The sequence below is a fragment of the Cinclus cinclus genome, chromosome Z (genome assembly GCF_963662255.1).
Source record: "Cinclus cinclus chromosome Z, bCinCin1.1, whole genome shotgun sequence".
In the NCBI taxonomy this organism is placed as follows: Eukaryota; Metazoa; Chordata; class Aves; order Passeriformes; family Cinclidae; genus Cinclus; species Cinclus cinclus.
In genome coordinates, this window is record NC_085084.1 from 73,597,884 (window position 1) to 73,618,911 (window position 21,028).

Here is a 21,028-nt window from a genome sequence, read left to right on the forward strand (position 1 = left end):
AGACATCTGAGGAGCTGAGTGTGGGAAGGGGCAAAGGAAAGGGCCCATCAGGAAGGACTGTACCACCTCACTACTGCTTTCTGTTATCTGTAGAAGTCTTGTTGCTTCACTGATGCTGCAAGTCTCAGTTTTCAGTTCTGCAAGGAGGTGTAAAAATCTTCTTCTTTGTTATCCATGCATAAGATGATCCCTTTAGAAAGAGGGAAATCCAGACAGGTAGTGATCTCTCAGCTAATCTCAGAATTTTGTTCTTGTTCTGGGAAATGGCTGATCACACCAGAACCAAGTTGATCACACCAGAACCAAGTTGATCACACACTATTATTAAAGCTACGACACTGTTGATCACATGAGAAACAAGACACGCTCTTCTGTACCATTTCTGTAGTAACTCCATTAAAACAAGCAAGAGTTAGTTGAAAAAAAATGCCTTAAATTTCTTGTCAATTGTGCCTGCATTGGAACACAAATGTCATTTGTGCGAATTCAGTCCTTCAGAAGAAATACTCTCCTTTGCCAGTAGTTGATTTTCCACATGAATAATCACTTTGCTTTTTACTGGCCACACACTGTTGCAGGGACAGAAATTCTTGCCTAAGAATGGCAATGCTGTTTTTTCTGCAATTTCTAAATGAAAATACTTCTGAAAAATTATGGAATACCAGAGATCTCACTTCTGTATGAGGGCACAGTAAGTTAACCAGGCCACTGTGCCAGTAATATCTCCATGTGAGATGCTGTAGCATGTCCAGGGAAGGGCAGTGGAACTGGGGAGGGGTCTAGAGTGCAAGTCATGTAAAAATGTCTGAGGGACCTGAGGTGTTTATTCAGAGAAGAGGAGGATCAGGGAGAATCTTATCACTCTTTACAACACCCTGAAAGGTGGGTGTAGCCAGACAGGGTTTCATCTCTCCTACCAAGTAGTAAGTGACAGGATGAGAGGAAATGGCCTCAAGTTGAGCCAGGGGAGGTTCAGGTCATCAGGAAGAATTTCTTCACAGAAAGGATTGTCAGGTATTGAAATAGGCTGTCCCAGGCGATGCTGGAGTCATCATCCCTGGAGGTATTCAGGAAAAGAATGGACATGGTACTGAGTGCCATGGTCTAGTTGACAAAATGTTCACCAATCAAAGGCTGGTCTCAATGATCTTAGAGATATTTTCCAACCTAAATGATTCTGTGATACACTAGTCCACTTTCCCTACGCGCTTCCCATCATGATAATAACTCCAAAGACACAAAGGTACTTACTCAGATTGGGTGAATGAGCATGAAGATAACTAGAAATACAATTGTGAAAAGTTATTCTCATGTGCTCTATAAAACCATGCCTTCTCTGAACTTTTTTCTACTCCGATTTTTTTCAAAATATTTGATTACACTTAAAACACCACAGACATATTCATAGAGGTTATTGTTTGGTGTTTTGATGATGTATGTTCAGGAAGGCTTCTCCCTGCTGTCTCCATTTGCTCCAAACAACACAACTTCCAAGACGCAAGTGATTCAGCCTGTATCTTTTTTACCTTTCCAGTACCTTCGATGAGATATTCACTTCCATTAGATAATAACTGCTAGCTGAAGTTTTTGTCAAATGAACCCAGCACCATAAACTGCTTTCATGGGCATAACAGTGGATTGTCTAGGAAGATTGTTAAGTTGCAAAACTAAATTTGGGGTTTGAATCATCTAATTACGCATCCAAAATGAACTGGCAATTTTGCAGTAGCTGAACCACTGAACCCTTCAGATTTTGCAGATATTAATATGTATTTATATACTTGAATTTGAATGAACTTTGGTGGAATTAACATTGATTCATTTAATTCATGTTCCTGCCTCCCACCCTTTATTTTTGATCATGAAGCTAAACAAGTATTTGTAGTGAGGAAGCCCTATTCAAAGCCCTATTGTGCAAAATGGCCCATAATTCCTGAAGTCCCACACCATGAGCTCCTCATCTCTGAATTTGTGCAAAGCCTGTATTACAGAACCTTTGAAAGAAATCTTTATCACAATAAGAGCAGTAATGTAAAACTATTTTTATTGAAAATACATCTACAAAGTAATGTTTCTCAATCCACCCTGGGTGCATACCAATGCAGAACCAGTGAGGGATGGGGAAAGGAATCTTTCTATAATACCCAATTTCCATAAGAAACAAAGTTAGTATAAAAAAAATCACATTCTTTGCGACACAATGAATTTTTCTCAGCTGATGTCATAGAAAGACAGCCTTTTACATTGTCTTTGAAATGTATTTCCAAACAAAATCTTAACAAAAATTTAAAATGTTATGCCATAAATTCTACAGTTAATGTTTATACACACATTCTGAATGCATTATCTATATAAAAATATCTCTATATATCAGAAAATGCCTGTCTGCATCCTAAATTTGCATTCTGTTAGCAAAAAAAACCCCAAAAACAAACAAACAAACCCAAAAATGTAAAAAACAACCCATATTTTCTTTCAGTCATTCATTTAGAGATTCATTTTGAGCTTTCTTGGTTTGACGCTCAGTAACTTATATTAAACCCTGCTCACTTCATTCACTTGAGAGTTCTTGTTCATATTTACTGAATTACTCAAGTGGAGAAGATCAACAGGAATTTTCAGTCCCAAAAAACCAATCTTGCCTGGGGAAAGGCTTGTCTTTGACCAGCATGCTGACATTTTCACAAGAGTTACTTTTACACCCTATTTATGGAATTTAAGTGACAAATGCAACATATTGAATGTTTTTTGAATGGCAGCTGGGACAATGCAAAGGGGTCCTTCATTTCTGTCATTGGAATTGTATTGGCAAGGGGAGGAATAAAGAAGAAAACTGAATATTTTAATAAAACAGAACATTGAACATTATTGTGCCTGTCCATTAATATTTTTTTCTTTCTCCCAACTGCATCTGCATTACAAAACTTTCTGGTTTAACCTCTCCAATAACACAAGGCAAAAAGGGAAAAAGTAAATAATTTCTATTTCTAGAAAAGGGCTTCTTCAGGGAAAAATTTTGAACAAAAAAGCCAATGTATTACAAGTGTATTGTTTATCTTTTTTCATTCTTTCCTTATCTATTCCCTGAAAATTACTTACAATATTTCATTTTAAAATCCTCTCTAATTAAAATTTCAACATATATTATAGTTTTACTATTTTTCAATTTGCATGTCTTTTGCTATAAAAATACAAATGCACCCATTAATTTTATTTTCTAAAGGCTTTTATCTTCTTTTTCAGGTGCTACTGGTAAACTCTAAGCATTAAAAATTTCACATTAAGATAGGGAGCCTTCTCCAGACAGCAAATTGTTAATCCAGTTCATGCCTCTATAATTTATTTGTGGATCAAGAATTTGGGAGGTTTCCAATCAGAAAACCTCTGCTGCTAGCAGGGATTCAGATTCAGAATGCAACCCATTTAGGATCTGAACATCTCACCCTCTGCACCTTCTGTAGAAGGCTGGCATTGCCATCTTATAATTGCTTATTAAGTAGCACATTAGTGCATCCAGAGCGTGTAAATTTTTTTAACCAAACAGAGATGAGGACACATTTTCTGTCCCAGGCCAGGGCTTTTTTCCTACAAACACATTCACAGTTTGTTTACCTGTATTGTGATGTTGAAATTAAGGGAGCAAATCCAGATTGGAAGTACATACATATGTATGCAAATACATATACATATACATACATACATACATACATACATATGTAAATGTTTGTGAGTCAGTGGGAGCCAACTAGGATGAATTTTTATAAAGATCAGCTGAATCTACTTTGAAAAACTGTCTAGATAAAATAACTTTCTCAGAAATATTTCATCTCAGCTGGTAAAAGTGCTGATTTGGGGGTATATTCTTTTCTTTATTTATATATCTTCCCCCTTTTTATCCCCTCAATTAATCTCCTGCTTTTTATTGTCCTGCTAGTATTTGAACAATAATATAACACTAGAGAAAAAAATTCAGATAAAATAGCAAAAGTCCTGTTAATTTACTTAGCTGGATGCAGCTATCAAGTTAGAAGTGTTGATTGTGTACTTATAGATGTTAGGAATTTCGCAACAGGTATTTAAAAAAATAAAACCATTTTCAGGCTCTGTTATCTGTTTTTACTTTTCCAGTTCATAAAAAAAAAAAAAGATTCACAGGACTGAGTAACATATACACAATCTCTTTTTATCCCCAGTTAGCATATGTCTAGCAGGACCAGTGTTGTTGCCTGTTAATTTTTTTTTTAAGTGGGAAGCCAACATATACCATGATCGCTGCTAGTTTGGAATATATTTTCATTAATTCTTTCCAGTGCGAGCATAAAGGGAGAAATCAAGGAATAGATGAAGATGGTGAATTCAAGATATAAATCACTGGAAAAAAGTGTGTATTACCACACTTGTAGTGTTGAACTCACTCTTTCTCTAGCCTACATCTTGGTTTCACTATCTATTGGTTTCTCATTCTCATTTTCTTGTGAGATCAGTTGGTATGGTTTCTTCATTTCATTCTCCTCTATCACAGAATTACCCATCTCAGCATCCCTGTTCTTCAGCTCGTGCCGTGATAAATGTTCAACAATTCCTGCTCCAATGGAGTCTCCCAAGACGTTGGTAGTGGTACGGAGACGATCCCTAGGGGAAAAGTAATTAGTTACTTTCATCCCTTGCTCAGGGAAGTAAGCAGACTAGCTACTAAAATGGCCCTAAAATATCTGCTAGATGAGTCACCTGCTTTATTTACATTTGATTATCTGAACTGTTAATGTCATGATTTCTTCTACAGAAATTAACAAATATAGTGCGATATGGAGTCACGAAACGTGTTAATACCCTTAGCAACTTCACAGCAAGAAACGGTCATGTGATGGGGATGGCAAAGGGAGTATATGGCTTCTTGGAGGCATTTTGATATTCCTTGGTATCAGGAGTTTGGGTTTATATTCTCTGAATATGTAAGACAGCAAGAATTTACCTTGCTAGGTTTGTTTGTCTCATGGCAATGTGTAATTTAGGGTAGAATTGTGAAGGAATGACTCAAACTATGAAAGTTCTTCCCTCTCAGAGGGCTTTGCCCTGCAGATGCAGAAGGCAGCTTGACAAGGAATGACTGGCAGTGTCAGTAGGTAAGCATCCACCTACATCAAGTGGTTAAATAACCATTTGAAGATGTTATGCTCTGATAACAACACAGGCAACTTCTTTCAGGGATCACTTGAGAAGATTGAAGAGTAAAGGCCCCCAGAAAAGCTAAGTAATAGGTGTTAGGTGAAATAGAGGTTGGAAAAAATCTTCCTCTCATTTATATCCTGGACCTAGGGGAATATACATATATATATATGTGTGTGCATATCTATATATCTATATATCTATATATCTATATATCTCTCTATATATATCTATACACATACATACATACATGTATATGTACATACATGTGTGTATATATATATCTATATGGTGTCTGTTATCTTCTACAGATACATGAATGGAAAAAATAAGGAGGAATATTCTGTGGTGGCAATTACAAAATTATTTTTCATTTCTGTGTTCATGGGGTAGACAGATGAACGTTTCCTAGATTAGATAGTCAGCAAGGCTACAATGAATTGATTGGATCTGATCCAGTTCAGAGTCTGATTGACTGAAAAATTTTCATTGTCATCCTACAAAAAAAAATACTAAAACAATTCTTTGCTTATTTAATTACAGTGTATCTGAATTTCCATAGTATCTTAACAATGAAGGTTTCTGTATAAATCTTTTGCATGAAAAACACCCTAATTAAGCAACACCCCTCACCATCTGATCTAAGAAAATACCTTACTAGCAAGAAATAATGATTCTTTTTAACCCTTGTTTCCAACTGCCTTCCAGAGCAAAACACTGTAGTATAGCCACAATGTCCCTGGCTATTTCTCTTCTAAATATGGTCTAAGCCTTTAACAATAAAAATACTTACAAGATAAAAATACTTACAAGAACCAGTCCACTGCAATGATAAGAGTGATATCGTCTGTAGGCAAACCTACTGATGTGAGCACAATGACCATGGTGACCAGCCCAGCCTGAGGAATGCCTGCAGCCCCAATACTGGCAGCTGTAGCAGTGATGCTGTGCAAAGAGAAGGAAGAGCAATTGACTGATTTCTGTAATTAAACTGCAATAAAAACTCTCCTTATTTGTCAAACTTTAAAACCAGATATAAAGCAAGAAGGCATTTGCTCAGCAGTAAATAAAAAGATGAGCCTAGTCCCTTATCTAAACACCCTATAGCTGCAGGGGACTCTGACCCTTGATCTAAAGTGTCTCACTAAACCTCTATCCAGAAACCTTGAAACATGATTTTGTTAGGTGATAAATTCCATACTTGATGCCAAAGGTCAGAAAAAAAATCCTAGTTACGTGTCCCCACCCATTGAAAAAACTCTCTCCACAAGCTCAAACATGTTAAAAGAAAAGCTGAGAAGATAGTTCTGTCCTGGCAGGTCTAACACAAGAACTTTTGCTCTCTGTCCACCTCACTACAGTTCTGTGCCAGGTGAAGTCTCTGTCCTCCAGCAGTTGGTGTTCTGCCATCAGAAAACAGAAAGCTGCCAGAAACCCTGAGTCATACAGTCTAGAGACTTTGTAGAAATATGCTTGTTCACACCTGGTTTAGGGAGAATTTGTTTTCTCAGGTGGTTTTCCAGGGAGCAGCTCTAGTATGAATGTGAAACAATTGCCTCAGAAGGTGAAGGAAGAGTTTTGCCTTAGGCTAATGTATATTGAAATAAACTGGTGGATTTTATGGAGCACTAAATCTGAACTTTCAGTGTTCCTGTGTGATATATATGTGTCTTTGTTTCACAGTGCCCACCTATCCCCTTGCTGACATTCCTTTCTTCTTCCCATCAACCTTTTTCCTTTAACTGTGATAAACGTAATGAAATTAAAGCAGATCAGTTATCATTGAATGTTAACTAGTGGATTGTTTGCTGTTGTATTTCAAATAAGAACGATTGTGAAAATATAACCTGTGTGCACTGCTTTTGTCAGCTGATGTAATAAAATTATATTAGTCCTCCTTACACAGCTAGCCCTGATTGTATCCTGAAACAAGGAAAACACTACCTCTTCTAGCCACAACATTGTGATGACTTTATGCTTCAGCTTTTTACATGCAGTATAAACTACCTGGTACTCATTATAAATCTGTAGGTCCCAACAGCTGCATGAGTTCTTGAGAAAGAAAAAATTGAAACTAATTAAATCTTGTCCTTGTCTTTATTAAGTGCAGTAATATGTGTGTCACATTACAGTTTTGTTAAAAGTTTATCTAAATGAGAATTATATCCTTTTGTGTGAAGAAGATGTATATTAAGAAGATGATAATCTGATACTGTAGCAATTCTTTTTTAATGGTTCTAGGTGCTTTTGTTTTATTCCACGTAAACCAGGAAGGGGTCATCACAAAGGTACTTTTATTAAATGTAGGTGACTGTCTTTTCCATACCTGATTGTGATAATCTGTCCAAAGTTCAGATCAAAGTTGTTGACCTGTGCAATGAAAATTGCAGCCAAAGCCTCATACAAAGCAGTTCCATCCATATTAATTGTAGCACCAACTGGGAGTACAAATCTTGTAACTCGTTTGTCCACTCCATTGATTTCTTCTAGACACTTAAATGTAACAGGTAGTGTTGCAGAACTGAAACAAGAAGAAAAAAGATAATATATGATATAAATTCTGCAAAGAGGGAAAGAGTGTCAATTTCCAATGACAAGAGAGACTATCCTGTCTTAGTTTTTATGTGATCTACCGGAATAGTTTTGGTTTCTTTAACCAAATGCTGAATTTAAGCATTTTTAATGGTGAAGGTTCTCCTAAATGATCCTGGAAACTTTTTCCAACTGTCAGTTACTGAGATTCTCTGTATAATCCCTAGTCTAAAAGTGTCTGAGTTCAGTGTTTTGTCACGAGGCTCTTCTGCCAGGCACAGGAAACTATTTAAAATTCCCATTTTCCAGTCTGAAGTCGTGGAGCTGTGATTGAATCATCCCAATAGCATTGTTTTATTGAAAGTATACCAACTGGACTATTCAAACCTTCAGTATAAAGGCTTTTTTTGTGGACTCCCCTGCAAAGGGCATTTTGATTAATGGTTGCATTATTTTCCCACCTATGGGCTAACATTGGTAGCTGAGCTGAGCACCACACAACCACTCACTTGCCTCTACACCTCAAAGGGACCGGCAAAACTGAAAGGAGCAGTAAGAACAAAAAAATGGAGGGGTTGAGAAAAAAATGTTTAATAAATGTGGGAGAAGTTTAAAAGAAGAGCAGAAGAAAACACAACAACACAGGTGATATTTAGGCACCGTTCCCACAGATGGGCCAGTGGCCAGCAAGTTCTGGAGTAAGTCCAGCCTTCCTAAAGTCCTTCTTCCCCTTTTGTTGCCCAGCATGATGTATGTGGCATGGAATATCTCTTTACTTACTTTGGTTCCTCTGCCTGGCCATGTGCCCTCCCAACCCACTGTCAACCCCTCACCTCACTGTGGGGGCAGAGTGAGACTCAGAGAAGCCCTTGATGCTGTGCAAATACTTGACAACACCTAATGTGTCAGCATGTGGTCATTTTTGTTTTGGCCAAAAAACTAAAACATGGCACTACATGAGCTGCTGTGAAGAAAGTGAACCCTGTCCAGGTCAGGCCTGTATTTCTACATCTGATCACTCCAAAGTAAAGAGGTTTTCCAAGACACAGCAATTCAGGTTACTTGATCCCAGTGAAACCTTCATTGCTAAATATTTAACAGCTTTTCTTGTCTTTGAAAACTCTATCAATATTGATAAAATACTGACCAAAAATAAAGAGGGGTTGTGGAAAATTGTGTTAAAAAATACCTTTGCTGACAGTCATCTTACAGTTGAATTTTAAACGGTTTTTAAATCCACGTGCAGTACAGTATGCTGTCTTGCATCAGGCTAGGTTTTTACTTCAAAATAATCTCAAACACCAAGAACTCGAATTTAGCATTACACAATATCTGACTGAAACCCCCTGTCTTTAGGACATATTTTTAAAATATATTAAAATGGCAGCTGTTTTATGAAAGGTCAAATGGTATAGAAATGTACACTTTATTGTAATGTTTCCTTCTTCATACATGCAAACAGGTTTTTTTTAATTCACATGACATAAGTATGACCACCTGCAAAGAGCAAAAGTGTCTTCTGTTGTAGGTTCTGTATCCATAACTGGCTATCAGGACTTTGGGCACAAAATATCAGCTGCCAGTATGAATCCTCTCAGGATTTTTCTCTTAGCTGCTCCATTTTGCAATGCATATTCTTTGCCAGCTCTATCCTTCATTATCAAACCATCACAAACTACTTAGAATAGCAAACACCAAGACTAACCAAACTAACAAGGGTTCTGGCCATACAGTCTGTGTCACCAAACAGATTAATGTAATCTCAGATCAGGGTTTCTTATAGAAAACAGACTTCAAATCAGTATTGGAGAGCAGCAGAACAGTGCCAAGGTAAATATGGAGTTGAACAAATATTAAGCAAAATTGTTTCTTAAACCAATAATACTAAAAAATTTATGGCTTCAAAATACTGTGTTATACCTGGAAGATGTTCCCAAAGCTGTGACTAATGCCTGGATTAAGCCTCCAATAAATACCCATGGATTCTTACGAGTGATGACGAAGTAGAGAAGAGGTAGGACAATGACAGCATGAATTAGCAAACCGATGATAACTGTTACAGTGTACATGGCAAGCTGACCACCAATCACACCCATATCTTCCATCTCAACAATTTTCCCAGCAATCAAGAAGAGAATTCCAAGTGGAGCATACCTGCAAATAAGAAATCAAAATAGCATCACAAAACAAAGCAGAGATTCAGTCCCCCATCAATCCTGTTTGTGTTTGTACACCGAAATGCAGAACTTCACTGCTAGCATGCTCCTATTCAGGAGCAGTTCAAAAATTTAACTTTTCAACTCTTAACAATTCAAGATGGATTGAATCACAGCACTTAATGTTTTTGGTGGGATTCAGTGGATTCAACATCTGGTAAGAGTTTCAGGACGTTTAGCATGCCTTTTGGATAGGCAGGGAAATGAATTCTCCTTGGAATTAAAGTGTAATTTAAATGCTAGTTTAGCCAATCCTGTTACAATTCTGCCTGTGTGAATGAATGCTAAACTGACGTATATGTACACTCTGCCAAGTTCTATCCCAGTACTGTTTCCCATGTTGCTGGGGAAGAAACCTACACAGAAGTCTGATAACTTCTGAAGATTTCAAGCTGCTTCTGATGCCTAAGATTTTTAGCTTTTTATATTTTTCACATATTTGTAGCTTTGTAGCTTTGGCTATAGCTTCTAGTATTTTTCCTATCTTTCTTCCCTACATTACATGTTCCCTTCATTCCCTACAATAGCTTGTAACTGCATTCCTAAATATTGTTTAGTTTTATGCCAAGAAGAGTACCAACTACAAGGATATTCTGTTTTCTAGCCAGCATCTGGACTGGATATATCAAAAATATATCAAAAGAAACAAAAGAAAAGGGGCAAAAGAAACCTCTGCACTGCTTCCAGTGGGCCAGGATCCCAGGAATTATTACCTAACCAACTAACCTTTTAACTGGACAGTGTATGATAAGTATAATAATAGACTAACCATATAAGAATTGTAGCATTAATACGCCACATGTGATTTTGGTCATATTTTGCGCCTGAAAAGTTTCAAGTAAAGATTTGCTTCAATATTCACTCTAATGGCTTTGGGAAGGTCTGTTCTATTTTCCAGGCATCACTTCTGGCTGTGTTTCATTTCATCCAATGGGACACTAGATAAATATATTCATCAGCATGAAGAAACCTGTATGACAAAGGTTTGCTGCTGTGGAACAGCAGCACAGGAGACATGAACTGCTTTTGGCTATCATGAAGCACAGCTAGAGGTGAAGAAAGAGCTGGTGCTGAACATAAAAGTCGAACATAATTCTGCTGCAGCAGTAGTTTAGATAAGCCCTTCTCCTGCAAATGTCCACTTGTCTTCTCACAGAATCCATCCACTATATCTTAACTGCCCTTTATACCATCAAGTCCATATTAAAGTTTATCTGAATCCTCTGCTTAACGTTTTAAATGTGCTTGCGAAGGAGAAAATATTTTAGTTATTGGAGCAGATATACGTATTTTTGGGTTTGTATCTAGGATGGCAGTATGTGCTCCTGGATGGACTCTTGGAGTTGATTTAGTTTTTTCCTGTAGTCAAAATTAAAGAAGGGAACAAGATATAATTTCTTATAATAGTTAACCTTCTACCTGGAAAATAACAAGGCTTAATTTTTGAAAATATTTCATACCTTGAAGGAAAAGGTATTTATTTTATTTACCTGATGAACACAATAAAGAAAGCAGGAAAATTATGTGTATGTGTGAGCAGTGCAGCTACAATGCAAGGACATACATACAAATCCCACAACTACAGGAACCAGTTGTGTTGGAAAATTATGATAACAAGGTCTTGCTGTGTAGAAATAAGATTATGGGGGAGGTTTGTCGGTTTCCTTTAATGAATTTAAATTAGGATGTAAGGAAACTTCAACAGCTTAGTGCTGTTTTTGCTATTTTTATGAAGATGTAGAATGGCTCTGTATAAGGGTAACAACTTCTGCCATAGACTCCAATTTTTCTCATGTCAAATGTGAAACCCATTGAAAGAATTTGCATGTTTGGACAGATTATTGTCACAGAGAGTTACAGCTTTTGAGTTCACTCATGAAAAAGGTTCCAAGGTAGATACAATCTCATTGTCTGACTTTCTGCCAAACAGATTCTTGATTCTGAGTGCCTGACTATGATGCAAAAATATTGTTAGTAGCTTAAAAAGGAATTTATCAAAGAGGCACTTACCACATGATTAGAGCTACCAATCTCATGATAGCCTCATTAAGACTATCAAAGAAATCTTTCAGTGCCTGACCCTGCTCCCTCATGCTCCCAATCACCAGGCCAAAGCTTATTGAGAACACCACCAATCCAAGGGCATTCACTCCATTCACAGAACCAGGAACAGGAACTATTTCCTCTTTCATTCGGGTGAGAGCTTCCATAGCTTCTGACACGTTGCTTATTATGGAAGTCACTGTGGATGTGTCATTGGATGGAATGGCTACTTTAAACTTTCTCTTTTCATAGTTGGTTTTGAACTGTTGAAACAAAAATAAAAGAAAAGGAGAAATTCGGTGAATCATAGCAAATGAAGGCTAAAATCACAAATTAAATTATTATTTACTATTGTAGGACATTTGAATTTTTTGCTTAATATTTCTAGGTAAAATGTACCATGATGAAAACTTGGTTTTCCTGAAAGCAATAAAAATCCATAGTAATTTCAAAAGCTAAATCTTGAGCTTCAGCTTCTAGAAATAATTTTCTCATAAATAGGCTGAAGTCAAAGATGCAAATTTGTCATTTTCCTATATTCCATAAGAAAACTATTGATTCTTAGTTTGCATTTTACAAAAATTGCTATTTTTTGCAACAACAAAATTCCAAATGTTTATGGCCTTTTCTTGGCTAGTGAGAAAATATTTTCTTGTGCTCTGGACTTTATTTCTTCACCTTTTTGTACTTAAAAAATAAGACTGAAGCTAACTTAAAAATAACATACCTCTTTTTTCTTTTGTTATGGCAAAGCCATTAGTTTATTCTGCAGTACAAGTCACCACATATCTTAATTAAGGCAAGAATACTTTAAATGGATCCTTTATAAAAAGGAATGGTTCCTTTATAGCATTATTAAAAAATAAATTTTTCAATCTCAATGTGGTCTTAAATGTCTGCTTTGAAAACCAGTCTTTCACCCCCTAATTTTTTTCCAAAGAGAAATTTACACCCTGAATATCTCTATCTGGGTTCAAAAGCCATGCAGCTCTGTCTTGGTTAAATTCTATTGAACACAAATCATACTAAATGTCACTAGTATAATCATTCTCATGTTTGTCAGGATGCTAATTAATCCATTAAAGCAGTAGAATGCTGGTGTTGAGATTATTCAGCAGTTTTGGATTTTTATTCTTTTGGAGCTACTGGGAAAAGTTTTAGTATCCTTACTGATATCTGGAGACCTTTTGAACACTTCGGAAGTACTTGAGGGAAATGAAGCAATTATGACCAAGTCAGAAAATCTGAGTATCATCAGCACCAGCCTGATCTGGTGTTACTTTTTGCACTCCTTCCATGTATTTGAGATATCCCTCTAAAAGCTCTGTTTCTCAGAATGTCAGATAAAACCTGTTTACTGGATATTTATAGAAGGTTTCTGAATAATATGTAGCAGAACCAAGATTCATGAAGGTCAGATATTCTTGAGTTTTGAATGCAGTTTGCTAAAATCTTTGCAGAGTTGATGTGTACAGAAGTCAGCAGAGAGCTGTATGAGCAGTTGGTTGACATAAAAAAGCCAAGTTCCACTGCCACACCCACTCACATCCTTTTTTGGTCTCTCAGTGAAACAATTCTACTTTTTAAAGTGGCAGAAATCTCACCAAGAAAAGAATGTCACTATTTCTGGGGTAGTCTGGGGAAGTGAATCAGCTGTCACTGACTGTTGAAATGTCAGAGCGGGAAGAATACAGAGACTGGAACTGCACAACCAGGGAAGAAGGGATGGAGTTGTATATAGGTAACAGAGTGGTATTAAAGTGTAAATGGAGAAGTAACATAAGTACTTATTAAAGTGTTCTCACATCAAACAATTTTTTCTTTTTCTTTTTCTTTTTCTTTTTCTTTTTCTTTTTCTTTTTCTTTTTCTTTTTCTTTTTCTTTTTCTTTTTCTTTTTCTTTTTCTTTTTTTCTTTTTCTTTCTTTTTCTTTTTATCTTTTTCCTTTTCCTTTTTATCTTTTTCCTTTTCCTTTTTCCCTTTCTCTATCATTTTCCTTATTTTTTTCTCTATATTTTCCCCTATCTTTTTCCCTTTTCTTGTCTCCAGGTGTGGTAATTGTGTTACATTTATATTTTTATTGCTGTTTTTCAATAGGAAGAAACCTTAGATGCAAATTCCTTATTGCAAAAGTCTGAAGGATGTATCTATGTTGCATTTGCAGGGACACAGATTAGATGAAAGTAAAAAAGCAAGCTGTTTAATGAGTTCCAAAACAATGAGGTTGTGAATTAAAGACTAATTTCTTTTTGATGTTTCCTATTTGCTTCCCACTTTTCCTAGCATATCATAGCTTACTTGGTTCCTAATCTCCTCCATTACCCTCAGGTTCTTCTCTCATTCCTACCTGACTAGCTCCAAAGTGTGATAAAACTGCTGGACAGGGTTGGATGTGTGCTGCTTGCCTGTTGGAACAGGCCAGGAGCTAAGTCATAAATCACTTTTCCATCAGAGGCAGCATGATCTTTATTTGTCTGAGAACCATCCCCTTTATGTCAGATTAGGTCAGAGTTGCCCATGCAGCTACAAAATTGTGGTGGGGGACTGAAAATCAAAGATTCTTACCTTCAAAAACCTGTGTCAGATAGAGTTTTAGGTGGTAATTAGACTATGCCTTCATTTTGTGCTCATTCTGGAATTCAGTTGCAGCAGAAACATGTTTTTAATTCATTACTTAAGTGTCTTTAGGGGTATAATATAGATTTTAGGAACCCAGCAAAGTCCTTTTCTATTTCAGCTACTAGACTGGCCCACAGAGATGTAGAGCTTATCAGTTTGATTAATTTATTCATCAGACTTAAACATTCAAAAATATTACTAGGGAGAATAGTCTTTCTGGGGCCCCTTCCAGGGTAGAAACAGCATAGAGTGAGAGTCAAAATGTTAATCTAAGCAACAGAAACCAGAGCAACTTTATTTGCACTGGAATATTTACTTGAACTGATCTTTCTTTCATTATAACTGACTGAGATCCCTGTGGGTATGCCTTTTGTGGGTCTGTCTTATGCCCAAAGTTATCTATCAAAAGTCATGAGAAGTTTCCTGGTGAAGCAATAGAAATCAAGGGAAACCAGAAACAGGCAACAGAATGGATATATCCACTGAGGAAAATAGTGTCGGGTGTCAGTTGAGTTCTGTACTTTTACTTACGTTGCTTTTTCAAATTACATTAAAGGCAAAACCCAAGATTGCTTGAACTCCACAAAACATATTTTCTGTGTCTGCAATGGTGAAAAAGCCAACTGCTTATAGGAAATGACTGGATGAAAGACCACCTTCAAAATGTTAGAAGTTGTTTTGAAATAAATTAGTTAATAGCAGGGTTAACTATTACTGCTCTGCAGAGTAACTGGTGGTAAGAGATAATTTTTTAAGCTTTCATGACATCCCTATTTTCAGCAGATTTCTATCTCAGTAGCAATCAGAGTTATCAGCTTTTAATGTAGCTCAAACTGGCAGTTTAATTTTACACTGTGATTCTGTTGATTCATGTTCCTATGCAACATTCAGAAATAGAAATTAGGAAAATAAAACCACTCATTGTGGGCTTACAAGAAGAGAGACAAGAGGGCCATACACTGATAATATGTGATGGGCCAGGTAACATCAGTGAAGTCCTATAATTTCAGAGGATGTAATTTTGTTACACCTCCAGGAAGAGGTATTTTTGCCTGGTAAGGTTTTAGTTGCAAAATGCTTGTACTTTTTCCTTAAGTCCATGTACAGAAAACAATGGAGGTGCAAGATAAATGTTATTTGAATGTATTAATTTGAACAGCTTTCTATGAACAATCACATCTGCAAGTGAAATGCAGAGAAATAATGCATATCTGGACTTTTTACAAGACATGGTGGTAATGAACAACTGGAAAATTAATTTTAATTAACTTAGCTCATTATGAAATCCACAATGTAGGTTTTGTATTGAATAATGCAATGAATCAGTTGTTTACATTTTGTTTATTATTTTGATTTAATTAATGATACAAGATAACCAGTCATTTGACTTGGCTATATTGAAGGACTTCTGAAGAAGCAACATTATAACCTGGCAGCAGCACATCCCAGTGGTTTAACTTGCAAGAGAGGTAATTGCAATGGTGACTGTTCTGAAAATTCGTAATTCACTCTCATAATTTACTCTGAGATAGTCATTAGTACTGTCTATGCTAAGTCTATATGACAATGCAGCATTTAGTGAATAATGATTTTAAAAGCAAGAAATTTGCTTAAATGCAATCTTAAAAAATTTAAAGAAGACAGAGATGTTCCATCTTCTTTTTTTTCCTTTGCTTTCCTTATGGGTATGTGTGAAGACATTCTAAATTTTCTGTGTAAGATGTGATGACGCAAGTCATATTATATCTTTACTAGCCTAAATTATCATGAGCAATAGACACCACAGATAATATTAATTTCTGGATGTGTGATTAACACAATTCTCTTGATAATGACAAGTTCATGAAAGAATATGTAATTAAATGTATCTCAGAAGAAATGCAGTTATGAGATGAAGTTCTTTAAGCTGCAGATGGCATGAAATTCTACATATTCATGCCAGAATGACCCTCCCCGAATTTTTAGATTGATTCTGTTTCTCTTGATTTTGCAAGTTTGCCTTGTGTTCTACCCTTTGACAGACCTCCAGAACACAGCACGAAGAATAAGCAGCTAAGAAGCAGTATCTGCTTAACAAGCAGACTTGACACTTCTGCTTAGCCCTAGGCTAGACACCGTTTTATAATTTAGGAAAGAAAGAGAAATAAAGAGATAGTCGCCAGAGCTGAAAGATAAACCCTAAAATTTCTTTAGTTATCCTAAACTGGGAGTGTATGCAGGGACAGAGAAAAATTTGATCAAAGTAATCTAATTTTAGGTAAGTGTGGAATATTTACCTGCAGTTAATCTATTCAGATTCTCTAGTTACTCATAAAAATCACAAAAACCTCATGTGATCCACACATAGTGAATATCGTGACATGTCTTATGAAAAAAAATCATCAGAAAAGATGTTATTTAGAGTCATAATCTGCTGTTTAACAATCAGCCAGAGAAGGCTGAGGTACTCAATGAGTTCTTTGTCTCAGTCTCCATTGTCTGACTAATCTCTCCACATCTCTCAAGTCCCTGAATCTCCAGGTGGAATTTGGAGGAGCATAGTCCCTCCCACTTCAAGCAAAGGTTTGGAATCACCTAATGAACCTGAATGGAGGTATATGGGGCATGAAAAAATGCAGCCCAGGTTCCTGAGGGAACCAAGGCATCTCCATCATATTTGAAAATACACGTCAGTCAAGTGGAAAAGGGAAATATTTGAGAAAGCAAATGTGCAAAGAAGGAGGATGAGGATGAAGTAAAAGGGGAGGGAGCTTTGCATCATAATCTTGTTGGGAAGAGAAAGGAAGGGGAATCCAAAGGACCAAACAACTGAAAGAGAAACAGTAGAAAATTTAGGAAGCTATTTCCTGGGTAAGTCCTGAGTTTCCAGTCTCCCTTCAGGATTCTGTCTCCCAGCAGCAACCATATTGCCAAATCCACTTGAAATCTCTCCCGTGTTGGTTACGCTCTCTATTTAATTTCACACCTTCCAGTGGCTTCCACACAAACTAGGAAAGAAACCTGCCTAAGAATGCTGTATGACACGATGTGCACATCTGATATAGCCAAAGATGTGATTTAAATGTGCAGTACATATTCCAGGGATGATTTCCAGGTGTGTAAAGCTGGGGGTTGGTGTTGCACCATTGAGAGAGGACAGTTATGAGAAAGTTCTGTGTTTTGTGTCTAGACCATCAAACATGGTGTTACAGGAACAGATGTGTCAGATGGATCATTCCTCTTCATAAATCTTCTGAGAAACATACAAAACAATGGATAGAAACTTTTGAAAAGAAAATTGTGGGTTCAGGTGTACAAAATCATCTGGATAACTAAGAATATTGCACTTACTTGTAAGCTACCATATTTTTTAATGAATCTGCTACAACAAAATAACTTTTATGCAAAAAGCTAGTGTTTGGTACCAAGTTGAAAAAGTAATATGACAAATTTAAAATCCTGATAATTCTGTAAATCCTAGTACTTTCTGTTGCTGCTGATAGTCAGGAAATCTTTCACTAAATATGTTCTCCTTTTCTAGTACTTTTTTTAGAAACCCCCTAAAGCTTTAAAGCACATGAGAAATACAAGATACTTAAATGTTGACATAATCTACAGGACATCTTTAATTAAGAACATAGGTTTAGAACTGCTCAGTAAAACTGAGCCAAGTTTTTTGTTGCAGTACAATACTATCAAAATAATTTTTAAAGCTGTATTGGAAACTCCTGAATTGAGCTCCTAACTGAAGATGTTTTCAGGAATTCAACTTTAAGTTTTGTAGGGTTAAAAATGTTACTAATTTAAATTTGGTAATGGTGATTTCCATTTCTTTTGTATGTTTTTATCTTATGTTTTTTATCTTATGTTTTTTATCTTAAATATGCGTTCCCACATTTTTTGGACTTGAATAGTTTCTCAGTCAGTATTTTTTTGCTTTACATGTTGTGTTCTTTTGATTATTCCAACAACACTTCACTGTGTTTATTTTGCATGAATCTACAAATTAAGAAAACTGAATATGCTCACATATTCTCTAGCTTTAGTTCATGTCTTGGTTTTCTGTCACTTAATATATATCCTAGAGCTGAATTAAACATTTTTGGTCTTTTTGATGATAACTTGCTATGTCAAAACAGAAATTACTGTTAACTCATAAATGTTTACTTCACATGTCTTGAAGAGCTACAAGAAGGTAAACAAACATGCCAATATGTGCATGAGCTGAGTAATTTTGTTGCTGTTACTTAACATAATTGTGTTGTGCCAGGTCTTAACAACTTCCTTGACATTTTGTTTTGATACCTCAACACAAAGTGCTTGGACTTTCTTGCCATCTGTAAATTTAACTGTGTGCATCTTATGGCATGTCATTCATATAAATATCAACTGAGGTATCCCAGTCCTCCATTGCTCTCTCCACAAACTTTAAAATTCCTACAGACCCCTGCTCAACTATTTAACTTCTGTCATCTCAAAAACTCTAGTACTTCTCAGAAGTCAAAAAACCCTCCAAAAAAACAAAATAAAAAACCCCAAACAAAACAAACAAGAGCAACAACAAAAAATTTTAACATAAAAAGGAAATTAATATTATGGAAGCAAGATGGTAGAACTTATGTTTCAGAAATGCTTGTGGTTTTTCTAGTTTGTTTGTTTTATATATTTTTCATTTTTGTTTATTATGAAGTCTCTACTTTTTCCTTTAAGGCATTTATATCTCTTTCACTGTAGCCGAGATCAAACTAATGGCCTGCCATCTACTTAGATAATTTCCCAAACATTTTTGAAACTGCAGTCAGGAAGACACTTTGATTGCTTTCAAGAGTTCTAGATAATAACTTCCAAACTTGAGAGATTTATGAAAAATACTTGCTGCTACATCTGTAACTTTATGCCCTAATTATTTCATTATTTTGAGATAAGGATCATATAATTCCTGTACTTTATTACATTACATTCTTTGAATTTATTTCTAGTTTAGCTATAGAACTTTTGCATTTCTATAGTGTTATTTTGCATCACTGTACTGAGTTCACCAACATCCTTGCTGAAGACAGAGACATGGCATTTGGACCTGTGTCTAGTTGGCTTTTTAATCTTTAATCTAGAAAAATTTAATGTAGAAAGTGACTCCTTTTTATTGGTTTCTGTTTATACAACTAAAGATTATATTGCAACTTATTTTCAATTCTTCTGCAAGATGTAACTCAGCTGGATTTTAGAAAGTTTATACTTTATGCTCTTCTTGACCTCCACATTTCAGCTTTCTTTTATTGCTACAGCAGTAACTGGTAAATCATATCAGTTCAAGATTGTCTGTGAGGTCAATATGGAGCAATTAGATTATGGAAAGACACATTCCAGGTTTCACTGAACACTGAATAATTAATGTCCTCCTTTAAAAAAATAAATTATTATTATTATTATTATTATTATTATTATTATTATTATTATTATTATTATTATTATTATTATTATTATTATTTTCTCCAAAGTACAGCTAAGATTAAGACCAAGCAAATGATAGAACATTTTGAGAAGCAACATAAAAAAAAGCTAAGTCCTAAAGACTTCTACTGTAAGTGACAGGAAGTTCTTAATTTGTTTTTTTTGTTCATGTCCACAATTTTTTTTCCCACTGTTTTGAATCTATGCATATTTCTCACATGACTTTCATGAAAATCTTCCAGTCTTTGCACAGATGGTGAATATTTCAGAATCTCTCAGTTTAACATAGAACTCTTTTAAAAAAGCAGATCCTGAATTCATCTTAATGAACCTTGCTGTCAACTTATGAATTTGACATCTTGAAAAAAGCAGATTTTTGGTTTGCCAAGCTGTGTGGGTTTTCTTCACTTCTCAGAGCAAATACTGTTGTCTCAATGTGAATTAAAAAAAACATAGGTTTGGGTGGTTTAGTTCAGGGTTTTTTTCCCAAAATCTGGCAGCAAATTTAAGTTATGTTTTTAGTGTAAGTGCAAGAACATGATATTCCTAAGGCAAATGTGCTTCCATTTAGTTTCTTACTTCTTCATGATTTATTTGGAATTTTAAAAAATAATTTTTACCTGTTTAAAGCAAGCTTCTACCAGATTTGGAGGGAACATATTTCTGTGAAAGAAAAAGAAAATAAAATGAGAAGTAATACGTTAATAATTCCTTTAGTAAGCTAATAAAAGAATTGAACAGCTGATTTTTGAGGAATCCTAAGACTAATATGTGATTATATAAACAGTGAGTAGAGCTTTGCACGTAGCATTGGCCTGGTTAGCTTTACCCAGATGAAATGTAGGATTGGATAGTTCCTTACAGCTGGAATCTCTGTATTCAGTATTGCATAGCAGATCTGGTTATGGAGAAGTATATTAGCTAAATTACTGAATGTACAAAGCTCTATGGGCTCACTTTTAATTTTGTACTTACTAATGCATTATGAATCCAGACTAATAAATAATTTAATAATATTGAATG

The 21,028-nt window shown here is 35.6% G+C and overlaps 1 protein-coding gene across 4 annotated transcripts in view; it reads right to left on the reverse strand.

Annotated features, from left to right (window-relative positions):
* Positions 1-4,427: 4,427 nt before the first annotated feature.
* The window catches only part of SLC1A3 (solute carrier family 1 member 3), a 60,581-nt gene continuing 43,980 nt past the window's right edge, over positions 4,428-21,028 (reverse strand). For 2 of the 4 annotated variants that reach the window (XM_062512596.1, XM_062512594.1), the window contains 6 exons: positions 20,626-20,668; positions 11,925-12,220; positions 9,619-9,852; positions 7,493-7,687; positions 5,977-6,111; positions 4,428-4,632 (listed from right to left, as the gene is read on the reverse strand). In XM_062512596.1, the coding sequence (XP_062368580.1) occupies positions 4,428-4,632; positions 5,977-6,111; positions 7,493-7,687; positions 9,619-9,852; positions 11,925-12,220; positions 20,626-20,668 (1,108 nt within the window). The remainder of the gene's footprint in view (positions 4,633-5,976; positions 6,112-7,492; positions 7,688-9,618; positions 9,853-11,924; positions 12,221-20,625; positions 20,669-21,028) is intronic. The other 2 variants (XM_062512595.1, XM_062512597.1) reach the window with 2 other exon arrangements.